Genomic DNA, 15,284 nt, shown 5'->3' with positions numbered 1-15,284 from the left:
ACATAATTTTAGATTTTTGAAAGTATAAATCATTCCAAAAAATGTCACTTAAATGGTCTGGACTTTTAAGTAAAGAGTTTTTATTCATTTTCCCCACAAAGTTGAAGACAACCCTTCATTATTTTGGCATTCGTTCATAGATAGTTGTAAATCCGACCGTCTGTGAAGGCATCAAATCTAAAGCGTGAAAGGAAACAGCCAATCAGAGTGCAGCTTTTTCTCATAGAGAAAATGTCTGACATCGGTAGAAAATTGAAACCCACAGAGGGCGACATTGTGTCAGCTGTAAATTCCGTTTGGTTTGAATTTTTAACGCTGTTTTAATTTTTATATATAGAAACGAAACCAACTTGCTTTTAAAACTTTATGAGTTAAGGTTTCAATTAGCGGAATTGCCCTAAATTACTCTATGTAAACCGCTGTGGTGAGTAATTTTCAAACTACAAGTGGCATAACAGTGCAAAACCTAATTTTGTCTAAACTGTATCAATAAGGTAAATCTTAGAGATTTTTTTTCTACATATGAAACAGCTCAACACTGACTTAGTTGTGATTTGTACAGGAGAGTACTGTAAAAAACGGTTATTCAGCAGCACTTCCTGAGTTCAGGGAAGGGGCTTGGTCGCGTACGCGCGCCTCGTGAGCGAGCATCAAATTAGCATCGATGAAGTTTGTGCGAACATGGCGGATTTCCTGCCGACCAGGTCTGTGTTAAAAGTTTGCCTACCCGTCTGCTTGCTTAATAGCGGCGAGGTAGAGCAAATACAAAAGTCTAAGAAGATCGACAAAAATCTCTCCCGGGAGAAAAAGTACGTCAAACGGCTGGTAAAGATCCTGCTGCTCGGCGCTGGCGAGAGCGGCAAGTCGACTTTCCTCAAACAAATGCGAATCATCCACGGCGATGACTTCGACCAGCGAGCGCGACAGGAGTTCAAACCAACGATTTACAGCAATGTTATCAAAGGTAACCTTAGCGGCTACTTTACACGTGATACATGAGATGATATTGAGTTTATTTGGGCGCAGAAACTCCCCCCAAACCGTTCGAATGCTAGGGAAAAGTTTCTTGGTGTGTGTTGTACTTAGCTAGCGAGACGAGAGGACACATAAACACTCCGCATCTGCTGTCGGCACACCCAGCTGAACCGTCTGCCGGTTAAGGTTTTTTTTCGTCTTTTTTCCCCAACCAGTTGCTGTTTAGCCACACGGTTCCTGTTTTGAGTTATTCCCGCTTTGACTGAATAACCATTTCTCACGTTTTTGCTGCCCAATGAAGGGCAACCATCGTGTAGTAGTAGAAAAGCGAGAACTTGTTCCTGTTTGTCCACTAGAAACGACATCGTGAGAGAGAGCTAACAGAGTGTGAACTCAAGTCCCGCTTCGATGCTAATATGCTAGTTTCCTTTTTTAAGTTTTTTTATTTAAATCGTCATTACGTCGAAATTAGCTACTTTCAGCGATAGAGCATTTCTCAATAACGTAAATGAACTTTTTACGACACTTTTCCTTCTATAAAACACATTTCTGTTTGTGGCACATCCACTGTCTAAATCAAGCAAAAATCACTCTCAGTCCTTAATATTTAGTCTTAAAGCTTAAAAAAGGTCAATTTCCCTGTTTAAAGTTTAAATAAGCTTGAGTTTATTAAAGCTAACTCCACTTTAGCAGCTACATTAGTAAAAGTGCAAAGACAATCAAGCTTTCCTTCACTTATCTGAACATGTCTTATGTAACAGTCAAAGGACACATTCACTTCTTATAGAATAGATCTTTTTTTTAAATTTTTTTTGTTTACATTAATCTCTATTCACTGCGATTTTTATCTGTGAAAACATGTTAAGTTATGGATCATTTTCCTGGCTATAATGTTTCTCAAACACTTCAGATCTGATCTTGTTTGAAGAGTCACCCAAAAAAAAACAATTAATTCAAGGTTGATTTTTTTTCTTCTTCTTTCTTTTTCTGCTTTCTCTCTAGGCATTCGTGTGCTGGTGGACGCCCGGGAGAAGCTGCACATCCCATGGGGGGACCCAAAGAACAGCACGCACGGGGACAAAGTGATGGCAATCAACACCCGGTCGGCCATGATGGCCAACGGCCAGCTGGAAACGGCCGACTTTGTGGAGTACCTGCCCGCCATCAGGGCCCTGTGGGCAGACTCCGGCATACAAAACGCCTACGACCGCCGCAGAGAGTTTCAGCTGGTATGTTGAAGGAACACGACTCTCAGATAATGATGCCCCAGTTTTTCATGCAGGGTGCACTGATAAGAACCTCAGTGCACCAATGTCCAAACCAAAACTCTTAAGGTAGCTAGGAAATGGTAGCAGAAGAGGAAAGTGAAACTGATTTTTTAGTTCACCTCTCTCTTGCCGCTCCACGCCTTAGCTCTGATTTTGCGTTTCTGACGTTCTCTTTGCAGTCAGACATGTGATGAAGTCAACTTCCTGTTTATACCTCTCTCTGCTCCCTTAGCCTCAACTGTCAGCCTGCACACTTCAGCACTGTGGCATTTCCCACAGAGCTGCAGCTGTGGTCAAAAGTGTGCCCCATGTCCCCTGAGGGACCTTCCATTGCTCTATTTCTTTAGCAGTATGTATATATTTAAAATACGTATAGCAATTTCAAAAGATGTCTTTTTACATCTTTTTCTGGTCGTTTACTTCTTACGTGGCTCTAAGTTGCTTCCAATAATGTGACTAGGGCAAGAAAATTACAATTTGTCCCCAAGTCCCACAAAGCCGGGCTGTTCTTGGCGAGGGGGGTTGTTGGTTTCTCAGCTGGTTAGCGTGAATTGGTTTTGCAGACAGAAAGGGGAAGAAGTGGGATCAGAGAAAGAATGTTGATCTGCTGTTAAACTGCTTTATGCTTACAAATGGAGCCCGGGCTCTCCAGCTCAGCATTATTTGCACACAAACAGTATGAATGTCACCCACCTCATGTTACACAAGAACACACACGTGCGTGCAGTCTGCATGTGCACCCCGGACAGTAGCTCCTCATTTCAGGTAAAAGAAAAAAAATCCTCTTATGCTCTTAATCTAGTGACTTTATGTCTGCTTAAAGAAAATATCTGAATATTCGTACATTTTATTTTTGCAAGTTGGCACATTTAGTTCCATTTTCAAACCTGTTGAGCTACGTTCAGAGCAGACATTTGATGCGCTTATAGACAATGGTGTTCACACGGGACAAGCAGGGAAGGGCTTCTTCTTTTCCTGTTTCCACTGTCTACTAGCGCATGTCCGCCACCTACAGTTGGAAGAGGCTTTGTGTGAAATGTTGAAGCAGCGAAATCTTGCTCCAGGATTTTCTTCTTTTTTCATTCTCAGCTCTATTCCGATATATGAAAGAGTAGGTGTGATATAACCCCGACCGGGCACAAACAGCAATTATTAATTTCTGCTTCATTATCAATTTTCAAATGGTTGGCACTTCCTTTAATTAACAGTGACGTCGTCCATATGTCACTACCAAATCTTAGCCCCTGATAGGTCAAAGTTCAACCTGGTTTAACTTGAACACGGCTGTGCGTTTTTGTTTTTTGTGCCTGAAACGGTTGTAGAAACAAGCGTAGCTATGCATGAACGCGAGATTTTTAAAGGAGGAAGCCTAAAACGCACATTTATTAACAGACTTTTCATTTCAAGTGGTCGCTGGACCTCGCATTGCAATGGACGGTGTGAACGTAGCTCAAGAGATGCAACAGATGATTCACAAAACGCACAGAGTAAACACTCATTTCTTTAACATAACACTGCAAAATGTTGAGAATCCTTTATTGAAAACATAAAACTAAGTTAAAATAATAAAACTTGCAAATTAACAAAAAAAAGAGAATGCAATAAGCTTTTAAAAAGGCTATTTCTCTAAAGGATCTAGGTTCTTTAAAAAAAAATTACATTCACTAAAAGATTACATTTCTAAAAAAATCTTTTAAATCAGTCTTTTTTTCGTTTTCAAAAATCTTTAAAAAAAAGGTTTTCATACCCAGCAATTAAATGTAGAAATGGAAAAAGATGGATCAATAATTCCTTAAATTGTGTTTAATCTGAGTTTAACCTTATTGTTAACTTCTACATTTAAGTTCGAATAAAAGTAACACCAAGCTTCAGATAAGAGCAGTCAGACCTGTTGGTCCAGCATCACTCGGCTGTTATCTCCAAAGAAAAAAGTATGGGGGGATCCTTAATCTTAATCGGACATTTCCTAGGTAAATAAAAGACTTTTTTATATATATATATATATATATATATATATACACACACACACACACAGAGAAAGTCCACAATGCTCACTGAAATGACTTGAAACGTTCAAAAGTAACAATAAATTTAATTTATGGAAAATTAAATTGTCAAAATCAGCCATTACTTTTGAGTTGTTGATTTAAAGAAATATTTAAAAAAAAAAACTAATGAAATAGGGCTGGACAAAAATGATGGGACCCATAACTTAATATTTTGTTGGACAACCTTTTGAGGCAATCACTGCAATTAAACGGTTTCTGTATTTGTCAATGAGCCTTCTGCACCTGTCCACAGGTATTCTGGCCCACTCCTCATCAGCAAACTGCTCCAGTTGTCTCAGGTTTGACAGGTGTCTTCTCCAAATGGCATGTTTCAGCTCCTTCCACAGATGTTCAATAGGATTCAGATCTGGACTCATAGAAGGCCACTTCAGAATAGTCCAACGCTTTTCTCTTTGCCATTCTTGGGGGTGTTTGGCTGTGTGTTTTGGATCATTGTCCTGTTGGACCCATGACCTGCGACTGAGACCAAGCTTTCTGACACTAGGCAGCACATTTCTATCCAGAATGCCTTGATAATCTGGAGATCTCATTTGACCTTGCATGACTTCAAGACACCCTGTGCCAGATGCAGCAAAGCAGCCCCAAAACAGAACTGAGCCTCCTCCGTGTTTCACAGTAGGGACAGTGTTCTTTTGCTTGTACTGTATGCTTCAGTTTTGAGTCTACCAACATAGAGCTGATGTGCCTTACCAAAAAGCTCCAGTTTTGTTTCATCTGTCCAAAGGACCTTTTTCCAGAAGCTTTGTGGCTTGTCAACATGCATTTTTGCAAATTCCAGTGTGGCTTTTTTAGGATTTCCTTTCAACAGTGGTGTCCTCCTTGGTCGTCTCCCATGAAGTCCACTCTGGCTCAAACAACGACAAATGGTGCGATCTGACGCTGATGTACCTTGATCTAGGAGTTCACCTTTAATGTCTTTGGAGGTTGTTCTGGGCTCTTTGGATACAGTTCCAACTATCCGTCTCCTAAATTTGTCATCAATTTTCCTCTTCCTGCCACGTCCAGGGAGGTTGGCTACTGTGCCGTGGGTCTTAAACTTCTGAATAATATGTGCCACTGTCGTCACATGAACTTCAAGCTGCTTAGAGATGGTTTTATAGCCTTTACCTTTACAATGTTTGTCTGTAATTTAGTTTCTAATGTCCTGGGACAATTCTTTCCTTCGCTTTCTATTGTTCTATGTTCAGTGTGGTTCACACCTTTTCACCAAACAGCAACGTGACTATTTGTCTCCCTTTAAATAGGCAGACTGACTGATTATGGGTTTGAAAACAGCTGTGATGTCAATTATGAAGGCACCATCATTTCTGTCCAGCCCTATTTCATTAGTTTTTTTTTTAAACAATTCTGTTAATCAACAACTCAAAAGTAATGGCTGATTTTGATTATTTAATTTTCAACAAATTTTAGTGTATTGCTACTTTTGAACGTTTCAAGTCATTTCAGTGAACATTGTGGACTTTCTTTCTTTAACTGAGGGGTACCAACAATTTTGTCCACCACTGTGTCTGTGTGTGTCTGTGTGTGTCTGTGTGTATTTTAAGGATTTAAGGTAATTTTAAGGAAATTGGTTTTAAATCATAGTTTTACTGTAGCATTTGCTGGCTCTGTGTTGTTTTCTGCAGGAACTCTGCAAAACGCAAGAAACCGAGCAAATATAAACTCTACGGGTGAACTTTTTTTGTCATAGAATGGTAAAATGCTAAATGGCGTATATCTGTAGGCTCAAAGCGCTTTACAGTCACAGCCCCATTCACATGCTGATGGTGGGTCCGCTGCTTTATGGCGCCAACCTATAACCCCCAGAAGCAATGTGGGGTTTAGTGCCTTGCCCAAAGACACTTTGACACGTGGGTGGGCGGGGTAGGGGCTGAACCTGCAATCAGAGGTCAACCGCTCTACCTCTGCACCACGGTCTCCTCATAAACCCTGTAAGAGGCGGGCTTTTAAAGATAGGCCAGTAAAAAGACATTGTTGCCACAACAAATGACTAATCTGTTACGGAGTCACTGATGGCCGTCATTTTTCTGTCAGGTCTGATGCTCTTTATCCAATTACCTGCAGACACAGAGATCGTGTTGTTATTTAAAGCTATCATCCCACTGCTTTTCAGATTTGGCGTTTGTGGCAAACAAGCGTGAAGATATGCTTTGAATCGGATTATCTTGAGAGCGGACACCTGACATTCCCAGCCCTGCATAAAAGGGAATTAAACCTACACGCCAAAACATATGTGCAGGTTGGGGAAGAATTTACAGAAAAAAAAACCTTATTTATCAGGTGTAATTTATGCAGCATTTTAGGCTTCGATGAAAAGTTTTGTTTTATTTTTTTAGTTCTCAGCAATCGGGATGTATGGAGTTTCCATTTATCCTGATTTATGAGGAAAACTAACACCTTTAGCTCATCTGAAACCAGTTTGATGCCAGTACAGCCGCAAAGGGCCGTATGAAAACAAGCTGCAACGTCCTACGTACAATTGTCACACTACCTTGGTTACATAATGTCTTTCAGTTTTGAGTTTTTACGTTTTTCTCAGAAGCCACCGTCATGGCTCATAATGAGCAGGAAGAAACTCTGTGATTGCTCTTCTGGTTTCCCTTCTGCTTTTTTTTGGTGTGAATATTATTTTTGGACGCTAATAAAACCACCAGCCTTCGTCCAATTTAACTTTCTTAACTCCAGCGAGACCAGATTTGTGGCCAGAACTGAAATCAGCTCAACGGTGGATGGTGGTTTGTCTTTCTCCAGCCTGAGCGGAGCAGGACACCTTCCTGCTCCTCCCTTGTGTAACTTAAGCCGTTCACACATGCCGTCACGTGTTTTTCAGGTCAGGTTAGATTTTTTTTTAAAGAAATCTAAAGGTGGGAGCAGAAGCTTAAATTTGGAGGAACTGGCTGCTACATGCTGCTTGTAGAAAAAATTCCACCAAATGATTATCAACTTAGTATACTCTGTCTTTATATTGTTTTAACAAAGATGAAGGCCTCTTTTTAGTGGTTCTGGCGAGTAGGACTCATGCTTTCACACGGAAACAGATAAAGGAATGCTCCTCTGTCCTGGCAGCCCCGTGTCTAGACTTGCACTGACTGTACAAAAGCCGATGGAAAAGGGAAGAGAAAACTCCTGCTCTTCCCCACACACGCGCACAGCCACACTTTCTATGCAAATGAACCCAACAACAACACCTGTCCACTGCAGCGCCAGTTATTTGCATCCTGCTTCAAATTGGCTCCCATCGTTTTGAAATGGAACACCCGATTACTCGTGTTTTGGTACCAATTTTCCCTCATGGCGCCTGGTCCACCGCCAACAAGCGTCTTCTTCTGGATGTCGTAACAACTGGCGGCGAGGACAGGAAACACACAAACGGCATTGTTAGCCATAAAGTGAGAGAAGGTTGTAAATCAGGAAGAATTTAACCAGAATTCCTCCTCTGTCTCGTTGCAGGGGGAGGCGGTGAAGTATTTCTTGGATAATCTGGATAAGCTGAGCGAGCCGGTAAGTTGTTTCTGCTTGTGCTCCTTGTTACCGGATTTTTACCCGTGTAAGTTAGGAATGGCAACATGTCGAGGCAATCGCGTGTTGGCCGACATGCAAGGAATACACGATGCACAGATTTTGTCTGAAGAACCAATGAACCAATCAGAAAATAACAGGTTGTGGCAGAAAAACTTTGTTTCATTTATAGGTGAAAAAAAGGAGAAACAAAAATGTTGAATAGATAAATAAAAAGCAATTTAGAAAGTTGGAAAATCTACTTACATGTTTCATCCGTTCTTTATCTGCTGTTACGGTTGTTTTTCTTTTATTGATATTTAATTTTTTGATTCTTCCACATTTTTATCTCATTCTTGCATTTTTGTCACAGAACTGTTCGGAATTTCATTATGACCATAAATACATTCTATTCTGTTCCATTAAAAAATGTTATGACAGAATTAAGATGGTAATAACGTTTTTAATGGCAGCTATTTGAACTGCCATGAAAACAATGTTTTTGTCTCATAAACCCAAATTAAACATCTTTTAAAGTTATTTTTAAGACTTGGGATAAATAAGATTTAGATTTTTATTAATTTATTAACACATCTAGTATTTAATTCTACTCCAACCTCTCAAACATAATTTCTTTGTATTATTTTTTTTAGAATGCAAAACCACACTATAACACACTTTTTTCATACTTTTTTTTTTTTTTCATTTTTTAAGAAACTGAGAGCCTGTCAGCATAAATAATAGCAACCTGTGAGCTTTTTTTAATTTTGGCTAAATACAGCATCATCATAATTAAAGGACCACTGGGAACGAAAAGGCCTCAAAAAATGATCGAGTGGGACCTTAATGCAGTTTTTTTTACCCTCAAACGATTATTATGTTTTTATTGTTAGTGATCAAAAATGAACTGAACTAATGCTCCAATTGGAATCAAAGCTCTGATTTTTTTATTAACATTTTTTTGGTCATCAGTTTTCAGTAAAACAAAGTTTTCTGCTAAAGAGCAGAAGTTGAGGATTAGTGTTTGTAGATGGACTGCAGCATTCGTGTTTTCACTCCAAAAACCTCTCATTTGTTGGGCAGAGCCGTTTCTCTTTGGTTATCGATTTTGTGTCTTTTCTGCAGGATTATCTTCCCAGTCAGCAGGACATCCTGCTGGCCCGTAAACCCACCAAAGGCATTCACGAGTACGACTTTGTGATCAAGAACGTTCCCTTCAAGATGGTGGACGTGGGGGGGCAGCGGTCCGAGCGCAGGCGCTGGTTCGAGTGTTTCGACTCGGTCACCTCCATCCTCTTCCTTGTATCTTCCTCTGAATATGATCAGGTAAAAACCAGCCACTGCTCGGCTTCCCAGATGATGATGTTGAGCTTTTCCTCTTGAGTTACAGACGTGCACATAGGGCTGTGACGATAACCGCATCACCGCACGTTTTTTTCCCTTTTTGTTAAGTTTTGCATATGGTGCGTGATTGGAGCTATAATAAATACATTAAACACATTCATCTTTCCTGATAATTGACTTTTTCTGCTAGTCCTGTGTTCAGACTTTCCTTCTTTCTTTCAGACTGTTTTCTCCTTCTCTTCCACCGCTCTCTCTCATAGGCGCGCGCTCTCAGTGCCTCCGCGCTGCACGTGCCACGCGGCTCCCTTTACACACAGGAGCGCTTTCAGAAGCACACAAACTCATTCTACAACAGAAGTTTTCGTCTCGCCAGGAAATATGACAAATTTACTGCGTTCTAATTGTTAATTTACATTGTATTCAGTTCCGTTTCAAGCTGCGTGCGTTCTTAAGGGCGCGCGACACGGCCGCCCGCCGGAGGATTTTGTGTGTGTAGGGAGGGGGGGGGGGGGGTTATTAGGGTTCACCTTCATTACAAACATGAACGCGCACTGTTACATTTCCATGAATATCACTACATGTTTTATTTGGGAACTATTTTTTGCAGCGTAACGTTACGTGTCTGTATAAACAAAGGCGGAGCCTCCTGCCCCGTGTTCTTCATGGCTACCGGAAAAGTGACAAAGTGTCTGCAGTCTGTTTATTCCTGGGCAATATTTAATATTCTGAGAAGATGTGTGTACCAAAGAGCACAGGTGAAGGCTCGCGTGCAGCTAGAGAACGGTCCACTGCAGAGGGATCAACACGCACCCCCAACACACATGTGCGCCCCTTCCTCCTACATGCAGCGCTGACCCACACAGTCACAGTCAATCCACAACACCTATATGGGCTTTATATATAGTTAGTTCATTAGTTATGTAGTAGTTAGTTGTTACTGTTATTTTATAATAAAGAATACTACGTTGTAATTGTATTTATTTCTGATGCGCCGCTGGGGGATTTTGGGGGGGGTTGCGGTTAACCGTGACACCACGCCCCCTGGTGGTTCATCACCGCGGTGATGAAAAATCTGACACCGTCAAAGCTCTACGTGCACACTCTTAATGTTTATAGAACAATATTTTTCAACCGATGTGCCGGGTCACACTACTGTGCCATGGGAGATGGTCGGGTGTGCCGTGGGAAATTACCCATTCACTGATCTAAAAACATTTACCATCTCCAGGATATCAGCTCTTTATTCATCCAAACAGACCCTGATAAAACACTGAGTAGTTAGGAATATAAAAGATCATAAAATACCTTTTTCTTTGTGTTTATTTGGTTCTATTAAAGACATTTTGATAAGAATGACGGTACCGCGATTTAGCCATAGCTTCAGCTCTGTTTTCGGAGAAGTCCCGCCCCTTTAACTGTCTCCACCAATCATTCTTGGAGGCTTAATCATACGTAATCAGTCTGACCAATCAGAAGTGTTTAAAGTTTTCACTTCCTTGTTCCAATTTAGCTCATAAAGTCGCTCAGTTCCAACAAAAATACCAGCTAAAGCTCGTCTTTAGCGGAGTAGCTTTCCACAGAATCCGGTGTCAGACCGTGGAACAAGTGGACAAAACAATGAATTTCAGAAAGTGTCTGCCATCGGCTGCAGTTTTCGCACTACATCTCCCATGATACATTTGTTTAAAGTGACAGTGTCTCAGTGTACAGTGAGTCTTCCCTGTTAAACGTCTTGAAACCACAACGAACACACATCAGTTTTTATATCTTCTTGATGACATCAGAGGTCAACAGTTTAGTTCTCCTTCAATTTTTGTGTTTATTAACACCCAAACATCCCAGAGTTTGGTCCAAGTCGTCTTCGGATGTCCGGCAGCAAAACACACACAATAAATAACAATAAAATAATAGTTCATAAAATAGCAGTTCATATCAGGCAGATTTGTTAAACAGCTGTACCGAACCGAGCCCTATAGAAATGTGAACTGAACCGAATTGAGATTTTTGCGTATTGTTACACCCCTAGTTATTAAATATTCTTGATTTTGATTACTTGGAAGAAGTCAATTTCACATTTTAAACTTTGATTTAAAAACAATTAATGCATGTGGATTGCAATTGCAACAGGTTTATTGTATTAGTATCTCCATGTTTTTGGTAAGGTTACCTTTCACACATGGATGGTTCCATGGACCTTGTTAGAGTAATAAAGACAGGCCAGGATCTGATCATTTGATAATTAACTAAAAACAGCGGAATCCTAACAGTTTAGAAACTATTACTCTGTGTGACCTTTATTTAGAAAAAACTGAACCAAAGCCTCAAAGCTGTGTTTGCAGAAATTGAAATAGCAGCCAGACATTAGCATAGATGCTAAAGAACTGCAGCCAGTCTAGAAGAGCACGTAATGCCATCTGTAAATAAGATTTAGTAATTCACAGTGAATTGCCTTTTTGGAATAAACAATTTACCTAAAAGAAAGCTGTGGGAAACCTGGAGAATTTGTAGAATCTCTAGCTGAACAGATCTAGAAGTTTTGGTTTGCAGCTTTGTTTGGAAGAAGGGACACTAACAGGCCTCCTGTTTTATGAAGAAGTCTGCCAGAGCTGCATCTAAACAAACTGCACAACCTCTGGAGCAATGTCCCCTCGGGCTGAAGAGTCCCGAAAGGAGAAGTTTGCTCCCTAAAGCACAGAACTCAAACAAAACCCAACGTGCTAGCATGAGCAGACTGGTTTAGCGGGACGATGTGGGCTTGTTATGGAGCCGTGTCGGTCACAAGCTGCTTCAGAGACTCCTCTGTCTTCAGATCATAGATGAGGCGTTGTGATAGACGAGCTGTACATTACCAGACAATCTAAAAGCATAATAACCAGCAGGGCTCTAGTTGGAACTTGTGCAACATACATATTTAATGCTCATGCTCAGACTTGGAGCATCTGGTTTACGAGAAATTCAACACCTTTTTATTTATTTTTGAAAAACCATAACGACAAATGATGTGGGTTTATTCTTTAGTTTTATTTCTTTTCTAATGTTTTAGGCAGCTGTTTTATCAAAGATAACTAAGAGTTATTGAAGAAATTCTAATTTTTGAATATCTTGCTAACTTTACCGAACTATTTTTGTGATCCTCATGCTAGTGCGTATTCTGCTGTGTTTTACAATTTTGCGGTTTGTTAATGATATGCAGACTTCTAGTAGTGTGTTAATCTGTGAATATATAGCGCTGATCAGAATAATGAGAATAAAATGAATACCCGATCCCGGATCGGGATGCAACATCCGATCTTCATCAAGTCTTAAACTGTGATCGGATCGAGACTTCCTTTGAACTGCTGCTACGTTCACACCAGACATGCGAAAATGCGTTTAGCTAATGATGTTAACGCTGATCAGGGAGGGGCTTCTTTTTCTTTTGCTTCTGTTCACTAGCACATGTCCGCCCCCTACAGTTGGAAGAGGCTTGGTGCAAAATGTTGAAGCGGTGCTAATCTTGCTCCAGGCTTTTTCTTTCACAGCTCTGTTCCAATGTGTGAAAGACTTGGTGTCAGACAATTCCAGCTGCAAACAAACCACATTTATTCATTTCTCCTCCATGATCATTTCACAAATGGTCGGCACTTCCTTGAATTAAAGTGGACGCCATCCATACGTCACTAAAAAATCTGAGTCCCTGGTTGGTCAAGGTTTTAGTGGTTTACCTTTTAACATGCGTTCAATGTACGTAGAGCCCGAAAACTGTATTGAGAACTTGCGTAGCTTGGCGTGAAACTTTCATTCATAGTGGTTGCTTATACCTGAATTGCCCAGAGTGGTGTGAATCTAACTTTACAATTGTGTTTTGTTTTATCTTGTTTTTTGTCCAGGTCCTGATGGAGGACAGGCAGACCAACCGGCTCTGTGAATCACTGAACATCTTTGAGACCATCGTCAACAACCGCGTCTTCGCCAACGTCTCCATCATCCTCTTCCTCAACAAGACAGACCTGCTAGAAGAGAAGGTGAAAACCGTTAAGCTTAAGGACTATTTCCCCGAATACACCGGACCGGAGCACAGCCTGCCAGACATCCAGGGCTTCATGGTAGACTGCTTCCGCGCCAAACGGCGCGACGGCCCCCAGAAGCTGTTGTACCACCACTTCACCACGGCCATCAACACTGAGAACATCCGGCTGGTGTTCCGGGACGTCAAAGACACCATCCTCCACGACAACCTGAAGCAGCTCATGCTCCAATGACCCCTAAAAACCCGAGAAAGCAGAGGACTCGGTTAGAGGCCAACCTGTGACCATCAGCATTCCTCTTCAGGCTGTTGTATTTTGGTTTGTACCCTCCTCTTTGAAGAGTTGGCCCTTTTAGCTAGTTCAGGATCTTTTCGGAGAACAAGTGGTGTAGACAGACTGTTGCAGAAAGAAGGCTGCTATGGATTTTGGATAACAGTCGGTCCCTGCTGCTTCCGTCATCTGTCCCGAGTTCTGCCTAACCGTACGTTACATTGTCGGAGCTTTTCAACTGACGAGGTGCCGGTGCTGACGCCAGTGGAAGACTGCTAAACTCTCTCCAAAGCCGGTGAAAAGACGAGATGTACAACTTTTGGGGGGGAAAGTGCTTGCAAAATAGCAACAAAAAAGAAAGGGCTATATAACATATAAGGAAGGTTAAAGTGACTGCTCCAGAGCTGACTGGCCAGTTTTTGTACGAGTCCAGTTTCCCTCCATCGTTTATTCTCCAGCATTTGCATTAATGCAGTTTTTAAACTTTGAATCTCTAGAAGTTGTCTTTTAAGCCAGTTTATCACTTAAAGATGGCACTTTTTTTTTTTTTTTTTTTTTTTTTGTTTTTCCACTTGTTGACATTTTCGTTTTTTGAATAAACAGTTATGGTGTCAGCATGGAGCTGAATTTTACCCAACATACACCTGGGTTCAACACCGCATTGCAAAAGAGGGCACAAGCACACGACTGAATGCTTTCTTACAACCTGACCACTGTTTAAAATGCAGCTTCAGAAATAAAAGCAAGTTTTTTTTCTTTGTTTTTTTTGATGACTGGTGAACAAAGTTGAAGCATCCCTTAAATTTCTCCTCAGTTCTGGTGGTTTTGAGGGCAAAGATGACCTTCGTAGACGTTTTAGGAAGGGTTGTTTGTAAAAATAGTCATTGGCATTCTCAGGGTAGAATTAAACCAACAATAATACTGATGGAATTTTTGATTGGGGTGGCGTGACCCAGTCTGTTGTCCACTCCGACAGCCGTTTGGCATTTAATGCTCCATCCTCCTTGAAGCTAAAGATTCCCTCATGTCTCGTCTTAATCCACAACTCCATGTCTTCTTAGGGATAGACCTCTTCTCTCCTCAATCACATCCCCGATCGAGGAAATTAACAGACATCGTCTGTTAATAATTGCACATCAAATTTGCTTGATTGTTCAAATATACTGTAGTCCTCTTTTGGTTATTCCCTAACCCAACATGTGAGAGTATCTGTCAGCACTGAACTGTGACTCAAAGCATCTTTGAGACACCATTAAACATTTCCTTTCTGTTTTTACATGTAATGTGCTATTGTGGATTTCCCTCTCAAATGTTTTGTGAATTTATATAAAAAAAAACAGGAAAAATGTGATGAATAATTAAAAACAAAAATACTGGAGTGAAATAATTCTGGTAGAACTATTTTTTTTTCCTGTTTGGGGCCAATTTTTGTTTGAGAAAAGAAATTTCAGGCACTGCAATAAATCTTGTCAGACCGGCTCATGCTTCATCCGGACTGTTGGCGTCTGCATGTGCAGGTTTTGGTTTTTTCTTTTTGTTTGCTTTAATTCCTGACTCTGTAAATACTGTAATCTGTTGCTATGTAATGTAAATACTTCTCAGGTTTGACTTCTTATATGTAAATTGTTGTAGAAAATGCTTTATTTTCCCACCCATTATCTTTTTTTTCCCCCAATCATTTTTTTCCAATGAAGATGCCCTATGAGGTAGATGGTATTTTGTCATTTTTCATCACTTTTTTTTCAAATTCACACTTCTAATCTTCAATAAAATACACTTTTCTAACAATTTAATGCCACCATTGTACATTTTATTTTCTAACATGGGTCAAAGCCTTAAAGATTAAGTCACCT

General features: G+C 40.6%; 1 protein-coding gene across 1 annotated transcript; it reads left to right on the top strand.

Moving 5' to 3' along the window:
• The first annotated feature begins 622 nt into the window (after window positions 1–622).
• On the top strand, window positions 623–15,219 carry LOC101162018 (guanine nucleotide-binding protein subunit alpha-13). Its single transcript, XM_004084261.4, has 5 exons — window positions 623–964; window positions 1,978–2,204; window positions 7,763–7,813; window positions 8,936–9,136; window positions 13,024–15,219. The coding sequence occupies exons 1-5, from the start codon at window positions 682–684 to the stop codon at window positions 13,393–13,395; spliced, it is 1,134 nt and encodes a 377-aa protein (XP_004084309.1). The 5' UTR covers window positions 623–681; the 3' UTR covers window positions 13,396–15,219.
• The last annotated feature ends 65 nt before the right edge of the window (window positions 15,220–15,284 follow it).

The sequence above is a fragment of the Oryzias latipes genome, chromosome 19 (assembly GCF_002234675.1).
Source record: "Oryzias latipes chromosome 19, ASM223467v1".
Taxonomy (NCBI): domain Eukaryota; kingdom Metazoa; phylum Chordata; class Actinopteri; order Beloniformes; family Adrianichthyidae; genus Oryzias; species Oryzias latipes.
The sequence above is the reverse complement of the archived record's forward strand: the minus strand, read 5'-3'. Positions and strand labels throughout refer to the sequence as shown.